General features: G+C 42.4%; 1 protein-coding gene across 7 annotated transcripts in view; it reads left to right on the top strand.

The window, feature by feature from the left end:
* The window catches only part of LOC103611613 (A-kinase anchor protein 2), a 158727-nt gene that overhangs the window by 131662 nt on the left and 13832 nt on the right, over positions 1–13233 (top strand). For all 7 annotated transcript variants that reach the window (XM_017728323.1, XM_017728325.1, XM_017728326.1 and 4 more), the window contains one exon: positions 6360–8718. In XM_017728323.1, the coding sequence (XP_017583812.1) occupies positions 6360–8718 (2359 nt within the window). The remainder of the gene's footprint in view (positions 1–6359; positions 8719–13233) is intronic.

Genomic DNA, 13233 nt, shown 5'->3' on the forward strand with positions numbered 1-13233 from the left:
TTCTTTTCACTCAGCAGTTAGCAGTGTTTTTGTCCCTAAATATTAATTTTTGTATATATCCCTTTTTCCATACAGGTGCTTTGTGCAGTTACAGTTCTTTGCAGGAATTAAAATGTTTTGTAAAAAGTTAGTGTTTTATTATTGCTTTTTTACAACAGCTGCACTGGCATTAAAGAAGGAAGATTTATTTTCTTGCTGCTGTAGCAGTAGTTGAAATCTGGTTATTAGGGTTGCAAATTCTTCATGGAGGGACCAGATCTGTGTTTTTAGGAAGCAAGAGAAAATAACTGGCATACAAGAACAGGTGGTTCCCTACCTGTAGAAAACCTCTTCGATTTATGTATCCTGGAATTAGTAGGAAATAGTAAGGTTTATTACAACTTTGGATCATGACTTACCCAGGAAAAACTTCACCTATTTGTTATTGAGGGCGCAAAAAATGCTGGAGCTACAGAGGCACATACGGAAAAATACAGTGTCAATTGATTATGTCTTCATCATTAAAATATCCTGTCAGACAGTGTATGTTTATCATTAAAGTATTCATAGTTCTTGGGCCATTTGTATCCCTCTTTAATTTTTTACAGCAGCAAAAGAAGATTGGAGTTTGATTTGATAAAAGAGCTTTCTAGTGTATCACAGGGGGAAGCTGAAGCCTGTGGCTCAGATGGAATGAAAAAAATATTGAAAAGCCTTTCACGTGTTTTCTGAAAGAATGCAATCACAACTTCTTTGCTAAAACAGATGAAAAAAGGAAATAGGAAAACCACATAAAAAGTGTTACACAGCAAGCTCTCCAAGTAAGCGCTTTTTTTGGCACTGTATCCCCACATCTCTTATTACTGTCTGTATTCCAAAAGAGCCCCTCACTGCTTCTTAGGGGAGGTAGTATGAAGTTGCAATTTTTTTTTTTTTTAGAACCACTCTTGTGATTTCTGAAGTGTTTAGGAGACAAACCAGCATTTCATAAAGAAAATATTGTACTGTCTGGCTCCCTCAGAAAAGTCACAGAGGAGCGTAGAGAGCTGCTTGAAGAGAATGTCATCATGACATTTAGCACTAACACATTTTAGTAACCAGATGTTTTTTCAGTCTTTGTGTTGAAGACACTGTATAATGTACTGTGGGAGGAACAGGCCAGGTTTTGCTTTTTGTGTGCAAGTAGCATTTTGAACGGAATTACTCAAGGTAGTGTCAGCATGTGCCTGACATGTCTAAAATTCAAAATTTGGCAACAGAATTTGAGGATTTTTTTTTTTCTGAAACTTGAATTTTATTTCTTTAAGTGGAAAGTTGTAAATTTTTTGGACAACACTTCCCTTAGCAGTTTAAAAACTTTTAGATATCGGTATAAAATACTTTATGAAAAGGGGAGGCCCTTTCACACAGGAGCAAGAAGACAATAATTTGGCTTTGGATTTTGGGGGGTTTTGTGTTTTGGTTTGGGTTTTTTAATGAAAATGTATGGTTTCTGTAGGTGATGTGGGTAGAAACCCTTTCTTTCCTTGAGTTCCATGTCATCGTCTTCACCCCTCTTCCTCCATCCCATTTCTAGGATGTTTCTGAACTTTTTTTTCCCAGCTACTGCTTTCTCTTAGCTCACCCAAATAGGAAGTTTCCATAACACAAATGTTTGGCCCATTTCTTCAGACTGCTTTGTGCAAAGGCTCTCACTGGCACATTCTTGTCCCTCCAGTGTCAACCAGGGACAATCACATTTTTGGAGGTGTATGGGGTGGCAGCCACCCCATGAGGCCCTGCTAAGGGAGGGAGGGAATGCAGGAGCTGTTGTGAGACAGGAGCTGCTGCAGTGGTTTGGGCTGTCATTCCCGCCTGGCATGGGGTGGGATGATGGCACCTGTCTCAGCACCTGTTGTGTGGTAGGGAACATGAGCTGTGAGGGATGGGTGCTATCACCATTTACAACTGTAGCTTTTCCGGTTCATTAAGAACTGCAACACTTCATATCCCTCCCATCCTTTTAAAGAAAATGAGTTCTGCAAAGGCTTACTGTCACTAGCAAGCCTGGAGCAATACCTGTGCTGGTTAGGAGTTTTGTCTCTGGACAGGGTAGGTGTCTGGAAGCACAGAGGTTCAGCTGACTTTTGCGTCTTTGTGGTGTTTGGGATTGGCTCAGTCTGTTACAAAGGTGGCGGCTATGTTCTTCAAAAGGGTGAGGTGAATGAAAGCAGCTGCCCTCTTGAAGGTTTGCCAGGATCAACCTCCTAACAATCCATCATTTGCTTCCTACTTATTTGGAAATAAGACATCAGAGAGGCAGGCCAAGACAGTAGGAGAAGAGGGAGAGGATGACTGACATCAGCAAGGAGGTATGGATTAGCCACTCAACCATCTGTAAATGAGGTTTTACTACTAAAACTTCTTGATGTATGGAGGGCCCAATAGTCAGATCCAAGAGAAGAGTGGAAAGGGTTGAACAAAACGCTGGTTCAGTGGGAGGAGAAGCAATTAAAGTACAGGACATCTCCAAAAGAATATGAAAGCCAAAGAAATGGAAGGTTGACAATGCTACCGAGGCCAGGAGACCAACAGCATCAGAAGCTGTATTGAAACGTGGCTGGAGTTGTTGTAGAGGCCCACAATGAGAAAACTTTTGGGTTTTCTTAAACCATGAAACTTCTTAGTAGTTCAGTACTTTCCCTTCCCACCACTGCCACTGATGCTTCAGAAGAATGTTGATCTAGCTCAGAAGGATTGCCTCCCACTTGTTTCCGTAGGCATTTTGTGCTGCATCAAACAAAGGAGGGCACTGGCAGCACGTTTGCTGGGTCTTACTAGTAGCACACCCACAATTTTTTTCCTTCTGAAAGAGCTGATTGCCCAAACACTTACACTTTTGTAGATGAACAATTCAGCCAAAGAGAAAATATGCTAATAATTTTCTAAGCTGCTAATAACTGTAGTTTACTAAAGTGCAGCAGCATTGTAGAAGTGACACTGATTGCCCTGTTGCATCTTGACTTAGACAGAAATGAATGCACATTCAGACATTGTGTAAATGTAACAGCAACTTCTGGAAAATCTGTGTCTAGATGAGCAGTTTAAGAGCATCACTGTGAATGCCGTATTGCTGACTACAATTAGGTTTGAATGCAGCCCTTTTCCCATTCACAGGTCTTTGTAATGGTGCAGGCTTTGAAAAGCCACCTCCCTGTAGGCAGCAAATACAAAGCTGCTGGTACAGACTTATCACCGAAGAGCAAAAGCAGCCCCCTGGAAAGCTCGCCTCCTTCTGCCAAACAGCTGAGCAGGGGGTCTGTGTGCATCCCACTGCCCCCCTCCAAACTGCCTCCCACCCGTGGTGGCTCATCCCAACATGTGCCATTTTCCCACACCCAGTCAGTTATCCTGGGCAGGTGCTGTGGCCTGGATTGTCTCAGAAAGCTTTGTTTTGTCATCTACTTCTGTCCTTAGTTATCTCAGTTCTCTTCTTCAAGTAATTCATCAGTAGATTGATTTCTGCTCCTCACAGTAGTGTCTGGAACATATTCTTTGTTGCCATGACCTCACAAAGTTGTCCCCAGATTCTCACAGAATGTTTTGAGGAAAGAAAGGGGTGGTTCTTTTAAAACATTTTTTTTTTCCTCTGCTAGCAAGCCTCACTGGCTTCTCTGCCATGCTGGGAGTCCTTCTTCATGTTCAATTACTACTCCCTAGCACAGAAAGTCTCCTCCAACAAGAGGCAATGTTTCCTCATAGGTTTTACTACTTAATTGTCTGTTTTGCTACATAATTACATGTGCCACACTAATTGCATAGACACATGCACTTCCAGAATTACATGCTGTAACAAATGCATGCCCTGATTAGACTGTTAAGTGCATGTGCCTTAATTGTGAGCTGTGGGTTGCAGCTATGGTGAGAGGATGGGCTCTTACTTGCTAAGATTTAGGCAAAACACTGCACCTGTGGTTCTGTTACTGAACTTGGATATCCAAATACAATGTGAACTGGAGTGGTTCACACATTAGAGAAGTGGTGGAAATAGACATGCTTTAGTGACTGCGGTCTCTGGGACAATCAGGTGTATTCCCAGCTCCATGGTGTGCAGGTACGAGAAGTACAGGAACAGGGGGCTCTTCAGCTCTGGTTTGGCTCTGCAGGGAGATGTGTTTCAGTGGCAGGAGAACACGTCTTCATTAACTGATTTTCTGTGTCCGTTCAAGATACGCTCTTATGGTTACGGAGGACACGTGGTTAGCTACCAATGTCACTGGTGGCTTTGATCTGTCTGATTTGAAGCAAATATTAGCAGGAGCATAATTGCATACCCATGGTTTGTGTTAAAGGGGACAGCTATCAGTCCTGCACTTTGCACAGACTGCTCTAGGTGCCTGCATACCCCTTTTTGCACCAGCAAGTCAAGCAGAGAAGATGTTACCCCAAGTATCAAAAAGGTATTGCAGTCTTAAATCCTGTCACCTGAGTACCTATTGTGTACATGGAGCTCTGCCAGCAAATCAAGAGCAGTTCTTGCCCTTTCAGGTTAAAAGAAACCTTTATCTATGATACTTTAATTCCATCTGTGTCTACTTGAAAAAGTAAGCACTTTTTATACTCACTCTGTGTGCAGAACATCTGACTTCTTGAATATATCATTAACAGTACTAAAGAAGAAACTGGCCACATTTAGATATGTAAATGATGAAAAATACAATATGCTTTAAGAAAAGAACTGCTAGAAACTTCAGCTGGAGTATTTCTTAGTTCAGCAGAAAGTGAAGAAATGAAGAGAGTAAAACCAGTGAAGTTTGTCAAGTAAAATATATAGACAAAAGCAGGTTGTTTGTTTTTAAACATTTTTTTCCAATGTTTGAGCACAATTAAGAACAAAATATCTAATGGCTGAAGCCAGCATTGTCCTCAATTGTGTACAACTACATAATTGGACAAAAAGCTCTTCAGAGTGTTTTTAGAAAGAGCTCTTCTGGGTGACTGGCTGTAATTTTTTAAGGTGTGTCAAATGCATTTGCCTATGTAAATCAAGCAGCAATGTGATTGTTCAGGTCATCAGTAAGTGCCATTGTGCTCCTTGTTGATCATCTTCTTCTGCAGTGTGTATTAATAGCATGCTGGATAAGGGACAGCCAGACGGGGGTGACCACCAGACAATGGTGCTCTTGTTGGTAGCCACTGAGTTCACGGGGTCTGATCATTGCCATTTGCTTTCAAACCCCATGCCTCATAGAAACACATAAGGAAAGCAAGAGAGAGACTTCAGATACCACCTTTCTGTTTTAAAAGGCGAGTCAAAGTGAATAAGGTATCACTTTTGGTTTTCATGATTTAGGAAGTTAGCAAGAGTTAGCCAGTGCTTTTTGAAGAACCATGTTTAAAATGTTCTCATTGTTTTTGGTGTTTTGGATTGGTTTTGCCTTTTAGCAGTATAGAATTACTGAGAAGGTAATTGATGTGTTACCAACTTAATCAGAAGTTCCTTCAGACTTTACTCACAGGAAGTTCACTAGGCTGCTTCACCAGTAAAATCTGCCTGTATATGACCATAAATAGTATTTCTTTCAGTAACCTCCTTGTGACCAGAGGTAACACATCAGGGAGAAACATGAATCCAGTCCATCTGCACTACAGATCAAAGAAGTGGGAGGGAGGAGACCATGACTGCGGTCCCTGTCATGCTCCTTGTGTTGTTCTTCATGCTGTGGGAGTTGCAGGTGTATCCCAAGTGCAGGTGTGTGTGGGTTTCCATGTGGGATGGAAAAAGACCCCCTGTCTTTAGAGCACTATATAATTCTACTCCGTGTTTGATGACCAGGATTGAGCCACTGAGAATTGAACATTCCCTTCCGTTGCCACATCCTTTTTCCTAACATGGTGTGAATCACCAACTCTTTCTGCACATTAGCGTCTGTTTCTGCAAAGCACAGGCAGTAATACTTTTCATCTGTAGAAGCATCATGAGATTTCCTTTAGGTGTGGAAAGCATATTTAGAGTACCAAGATGATAATTGTTGTATACTGCATGTGCAAATCTTTGAAGAATCTAAACTGCCAAGTTACTGTTAACTTAGAAATTCAAATCTTAGTCCTAGTGACAGACCAAGACACAGGCATGAAATGATGACAAAGTGAGGATGGTAAGTGAATGGGATATTCTTAAATGAAAGTTTGTTGTTGTTTTGGTACCTTTTCCAGCATATGGTAAGGTAACTTCCTGTTTTTTATGTTAATGGCTTGCCTTGCTTTCCCATGCTCTGGGGGAATGCTTTAATCTCAAGTTTAAGAAGCGCTAGGATTTGTTTTCCAGATGGTGCTTGCTCTGCAAAAAATTAGGTGTTCTTTTTTTAAGACTTCATCATAATTTTGCTCTTTTATTTTAGAAATCTTCCAGAATCCCTGAGGATGACATCAGGTTAAGAAAAAACAGAGACCAAAACTGTGCCAATTTCTTGGAGCCAGCTACTGTGCTTGCTACAAAGGAAGAGAAAATGGAAATTGAAGTTCCAGTTTCTGAACACAAAAGCATCACCACAGTGGCTTCACCACATCCCATAGACAATCCAACCCACTTCTTTTCCCCTGCTTCCAGCCGAAATGGACTTAGGGACAGGCATGAATCCCTGGACAGTGAAGTTGCTAAAGAGATCAGATACCTAGATGAAGTGCTGGAGGCAAATTGCTGCGATTCTGCTGCAGACAGTACATTTAATGGGACATCCTCCCCTGAACCAAGTGCAGTCTCCATTATGGATGGCTCAGGAGCATCTGCTAATGTAGCAGACAAGCAGCCATCCTTGGAAGTTGAGCCATGCGAAGCTAGTATAACAGATGAGAACCTGAAATCTAATGGCCATTCCTTGGGGGGACTGAAAGAAGACATTCGGGAGAGTCTGAAGGTGCCAGGAAGTCCCACTTCTTCAAATAGTTCTAGAAGATCCTCTAAGGATGGAGAAACAACTCTTACAACCCTTAAGAAAGAGGCAAAGTTTGAACTGCGAGCCTTTCACGAAGAGAAAAAGCCCTCAAAGCTCTTTGAAGATGAGGAAGAGAAGGAAAAATACAGAATCCGCAAAATGAGACCATCGGAAGAAATGATGGAACTTGAAAAGGAAAGAAGGGAACTCATTAAAAGCCAGGCTGTCAAGAAAAACCCCAGCATTGCTGCCAAATGGTGGAACCCTCCTCAGGAGAAGCCCCTGGAGGATCAACTGGATGAAGAGCATCTGGAGTCTCACAAGAAGTACAAGGAGCGCAAGGAGAGGCAGCAGCAGCAGCAGCAAGGCGCGACACCAACATCCCCCAAACAGGTCAGCTGCTCCTTTGTACCCCCAGAGCCAGTGAATATCAAGAAAGAAGATATTGTCACAGAGCAGATTGACTTCTTGGCTGCCAGGAAGCAGTTTCAGCTGATGGAGCATTCGGGTCCAACTCAGGGTCAGGCCCCACCAAGGCGATCAGGAACACCCAAGATGTTCTCCATCAAACCCTTCTACAAAAGCCTCAATTCTCCACAGGCGGACAGGCCAATGTCCTCTGTGACTAGACCCGTTTCAGTGTGTGGGCAAACTGGACAGCTTGAGGGTAACAATGTCATGGTTGTCAAAACACAGAAAGTCTCCTGTAGCTCAGAAGATGACAAAAGCACTCAGACTGTCACGGCTGACATGGCAAGAGAGTTACCTTGCAGTGATAGTCCCAGAGCTGGACCAGCCTCAAAGCTGTGGGCAGAGGATGGAGAATTCATGAGTGCAAAGGCAGTCTTCACAATGGTGAAGGATGATGGACAGGGAATTCTAGACCACTTCCCAAAGTCAGGTAGCGCCTCTTCCCCTCCAGAGGAGCTTGACTCCGGTTTGGATGATTTGTCTGTCAGGTCTCAGGATACCACCGTCTTGGAGACCCTTTCCAATGACTTCAGCATGGATAATATAAGTGACAGTGGTGCCTCCAATGAGACCATGAGCGCCCTGCAGGAAAGTTCTCTAGCGGATTTCTCCCTGCCACAGACCCCACAGGCTGACACTCCAGCAGAATGCAGGGCTGAAGGCATCTCCAAGTCTTTCAGTGACCCAGGCTGTGATTCACCCTCCTCTGCCTTGGCAGACTCCATGCTGATGGACGACCAGCTGGAGTACCACGCTGGCCTGCTGGTTCAAAACGCCATCCAACAAGCCATAGCTGAGCAAGTGGATAAAGGAAACTGCAAGGAAGAAGAAATTCCAGAAGAGAAAGAGGTCTCAGCCAAAGAGCAGCCAGCTGGCACTGGGCCTGCTCCAGCATCCAAGGAGCATCAGAACCCAATGTTTGAGCCACCCCAGGTGTCTTCACCAGTTCAAGAAAAAAGGGACACCATACCAAAGACTTCAAAAGAGGAAGACTCAGGACTCAGGGAAGGGAAGAATTTGCAGCAGTCACCCATGTACTCAGCCAGCCAGCCATTCCTTGTGGAGGAAAACAGGCATGAAGTCAGCTATTTCAGCAAGTATTCAGAGGCAGCTGAGCTTAGGAGCACCGCCTCCATCCTGGCCACACAGGAGCCTGAAGTGACCGTGGGCCCTTTCAAGTTACGGTCAAGGAAACAGCGGACTTTGTCGATGATAGAAGAAGAGATCAGAGCTGCCCAGGAACGAGAAGAGGAGTTGAAGAGGCAGCGGCAGGGTCTGCAAATGGCACCAAGCCCTGTTACAAAGAGCGCACCACCCATGCCCACCAGAACTGTGTCTTACAAAACTGCACCAGGTAAGAGCCCCAAGTGTCAGAGTGGAAGTGAAATGTGACTGAAGAGTCACATATGGTTTAGTTTTATGTCATTTTTAAATGAAAACATTGTTTTGCAGGGGGTGGGAGGGCAGATGAGTTCATCTGCCTGGAAACTGCATAAAACAGCTTAACTTTTTGTCTGTGAGCACACTCGCGGAAGGTTCTGGTTTTTCACAAATGTAGTGCAGAGATCCTGATCATCCTTACTAAACCCTGTTCTGTATTTACACACTGCCACATTGTAGCGTGACATGTCCATCCTCAGTGCTGCTCAGACCACCCACTGAAACTTAGGATCATCTCAAGGAAGGACAGCAGCAGTTTTTACAGCTGTGTGGCTATTCGAAAGACAAACATACAAGGCATTTCTTAATAGGCTTCCTGTTCTCTTCTCATTAGGGAAGTGCAAAAGTAGTGGAGAAGTGCAGATTTTGGAGTTTTGATTTCTTTTTTTGTGTGCTTTGCTTTCTGTTTTCAGGTCTTGATCTTAATGAACTTTGTCTTGTAAAACGATAATGGTGTAAGTTGCCATGTATTTTAGCTGGTGTCATTTGCTACTGAATTAAACAGGCATCACAAGCAAAATGTTCAATAGATTCAGTGGAAGTCTTCTTGACTGATCAGTTTCTGGGTTCTTTTAGTGACATTCACAGCAATTGCAGCATATCTCTCTCCCTCTTCCCCCTCTCAAGAAATTGAGTATCAAACACTGATGCCTTCTAAATATAATACAGAAAAAATACATTTTAAAAAACCCCAGAAACACATATTAGGCTTATTTCTGTATAGTGATTTTATGAGCATATACCTACATATGCTTTGCTAGTACTTACAGAGTTTATTAACAATGGTTATTGTGAAAAAGTATTCATTTTACCAAGAGTACTTAAATGCTGTTTTTATTCCCACTGGTGTAAATACGAGCCAGTGGTAGTCATTTCCTTTTGAAAGTCATGGTAAGCTTGAATAAGATCTAGATTTAGCCCATTACTCAGTGTGATTGTGGACTTGAAATTTTATGGAGCACATAAATAGCGAATACTTAGTTTTGTTTTCTTCTACAGAGAGGATTATCTTAACGTGTGTTTTTTGGAAAAAAATGTAGCAAATATCAGTCATTTCTTTGAAGTGCTATTGTTATAACTTCTCTAGTACAGCATTTTTCATAAGGATCCCCTCTAATCTTAAGTGTTCTGAGAAATGTCTGACAAGATGTGAGATACAGGGCACCACAGATGTCATTTAGGAGGACTTGTTGCGTAATGGTGTGCTCATGACTGCTTTCAAAAACAGCATCATGTGTAGCTGAAAGTGCTCAAAATGGGGCAGATAATGATTGTATTTTACTCAGAAGTGATGTTGGATGGGCTGCTGACACTAATGCTTATTTTAACAGAGCTTCTGGGAGAACGGCGTACTTCTGCTTTCTCTACACAACAAGGCATTTACTTTGTGTCTGTAAAAATGTTTGTCATAAATTACATTCTAGAGAAAATTATAAACTTCTGTTTATAATGAATCACTCCAGACAGTTTCCTTTAAATGTCCAACTGCCATATGTTCAAGAAAGAAAATTGGGATCTCTTAGCCAATGACTCAAGCTACTGCAATTTACAGCTGGTGACAAGGCAAAGAAATAATTTCTAGGAAAAGATGAATATGTGGCAGTGTTTAAGAATGTCATTGATCAAAAAAACCACAAAGAACATTTGCCAAAGTCATTCTTAGTTCTTCTACTTTTGGTGCTTTCTGAACAGCAGATGTGCTCAGCATAGCTCTCAGCTGCAGGATTGCAGCTCAGCACCCTTAGCATTGGAAGGTGTGTAAACCTCAGCTCATCTCTTCCTTGCTGTCCCTTTAGCCAGCTGTATTGCAGTTAAAGCCTGCAGGCATCCTTAGAAATAGGGTGGAGGAATACCATGTAATCCCTTGCAGGGTTGCAGCAACTTTCCTTTTAATAGTTACAGGATCTTTTCAATATTTGCAAAAAAAGGCAAAATGTAATTCAGCAGAGCCACAAAAATCTGGTTGTTAGGATGTACAGAGGAGAGGAAAAGAAAACCTACTTCTGGTGGGCACAGTAAGGAGTATGCTGTAGAATGTCTGGTACTGTAATACGTTTATCTAGTTTCACAAAGAAAAATAGTAGTAATTCTACTACTGATGATAATAATAATAATAATAAAGAAGAAACAGAGGTACTTTTGTCAGCAAATTGCCTTTTCCAAAGAAAGAATTGGCACTAGCATCAGGATACCTCAGCAGAAAGGGATTAAATATAGAAAGGGGTCAAATATAAATTTGAAAAATCTGGTTTTAATCCTTAGGTGTGGAAGTGCAAACTCACTCTTTTGAGAAGGCATCATAATTAACTTAATTAGCAATGGCCTAACAATCAGGCTGTTTTTAGGTGATGGTTTGGGCAGAGTAGCTTTACTAGGACTCCTGGTGTTCCCTGGTTATTTATTACTCCTGCCCCTCTTCACTGCTTTGAACTGTGTGAATACTTTTGTGGGTAACAGAAGGAAAAACCACAAAAAAGGAATGAACTGCAGTGAACTGCACTGTGATTTAACTGAAGTATGGTAGATTAACACAATTAATGTAGGTGTATGTGTGAAGTAACTGCTAATTACTTTGGATAGCAAACAGGCTGGCTTTACTCACCCTGACATGCAACTTTCATACAACTGATGGTAACTCTCAATTTGTATGCCACAATCCAAAAGGTCTCTTAGTAATAAACTTCTGTACTGCTAACAATTATCCTTTGAAGTTGGTTTTGATGCTTTGAAGCAACCTTTCAACCTATCTCAGATCACCGAATTGAGACACAGTGGAATATGTACACAGGAGAACTTCTCTAGGGTACTCCTGGAAAGGTGAAGAACCTATGTGAATTTTTCCAAAACAAGTTGGGTTTCCTGCATGAGGAAACTCAAGAAAGACCAAAAAAATGCCTGAGCATGGCTGTATGGATAGTCACCATGGATCCCAAAATATTTGTGGAGCCCTATTTAAATTTGAATGCTTCCTGTGTCGCTTTGCTGCAGCTCCTGCTGCACTTGGCATGGTGTGAGCAGCTGCACAGCAAGACAGTGGTATCCTCCAACAATGTGCAGGTGGTACAGCATCTCTCCTGGGCAGAGAACTTGGGGCTGTCTGATAGTTTATTTTGGAGCAGGATGATGAGAGTGTGACGTGAGAGGATCCAGTGTAAGGTTGGTGATGTAATTCCCATGGTTTCTGTTACTCCTTTTATTAGGAGTAACTTTGACGATGAAGGACTTGTATCTAACTTCCTATAGTGTCTGGCTCTGAGTAACCCTGTTCCTCAACAGAGGTGCGAAAATCATTACATGAGAGGTCTTGGTTCAGTGAAGGCTTTTCATCTGGAGCCAAACCCTTTGTCAATATTTGCTGTCTCATGATGAGGGATGGGGAGTACCTAGCAGAAGAGGCCATGCCTGGGAGACACTTTGGGAAGCTGCCACATCTGCCTTTTTGGTGCTTGCCACTAAAGCATTGCCAGGTGAGGCAGAAGGCACATTGTGCTTATCTGCAGGCACTCAAACCCAGTTGCACAGTCATCAAGAAGAAGTGCCCTCCATGCTCATCTTCTGTTGCCCTGAGCTGATGAACTAATTGAGAAAATTTCAGTGGGTGGCCTAAGCCCAGTGGGGAAGTTGCAGCTCAGAGATGCAAGCAGTCAGATACCTCTAAACTGCAGGTAACTGCGAGGGATGTGTGTGCTGCCCTTTTCTTTCTTCTCCCTACTTTCTTACCCTGAGTGGCAGCTGTGGAACTTAAGCCTCTGTCAGAGCAACCACTTCAGCCTGAAAACCATTTTCCACCTCAAATTTTCTCTAACAAATACCTATGTTTAGGAGGCTTTAGGAAGGTTCAGCCGTAGTCTGACGATACTTTTTGTGTGGTGGGAAGAGAAGCAGAAACTTGGGGGCAAGATATTTTGTGGGCATTGCAAAATTTTTAATGCCTTGTATGCGTGCACAGAATAAGGATCAGATGTAATACATATGCATGAACTCCTTTTTAAAATCAGAATTTTGAGAAAGGCTAGAGCAGAAATGTTTATGGAAGATGCTGTTTCCTTACCCCTTTATAGGCACTGGTATGAAGAAGAGAAAGTTAATGATCTTCTCCATGGATTCCTCTGGAGTGCTCATCTGTCACCCCCAGAATACTTCCAGAAGTGCCTTAACAGTATACTAACCCAGCTCATTTGCCCTTTGCTTTCTTACTCCCTCCCTAATGGAGGATGCCTATGAAGTGAGAGACTCTTTGAGAGGTTCTTTATTTACTGTTTGCTTGTTTGTGATTTTGGCATATTCACATTGCTCACCTGCTGCTCAAGAAGAGCAAAGAAGCCCACGTTTCACCTGGTGTGGTAATGAGGCTCCCCATTACTAGAGGGGACTTTTTTTTTATGTACTTCAGCAATCCCTGACTCCAGCACAGACTGGTTTCTTAAAA

Source organism: Corvus brachyrhynchos, unplaced genomic scaffold (assembly GCF_000691975.1).
Source record: "Corvus brachyrhynchos isolate BGI_N302 unplaced genomic scaffold, ASM69197v1 scaffold90, whole genome shotgun sequence".
NCBI lineage: Eukaryota > Metazoa > Chordata > Aves > Passeriformes > Corvidae > Corvus > Corvus brachyrhynchos.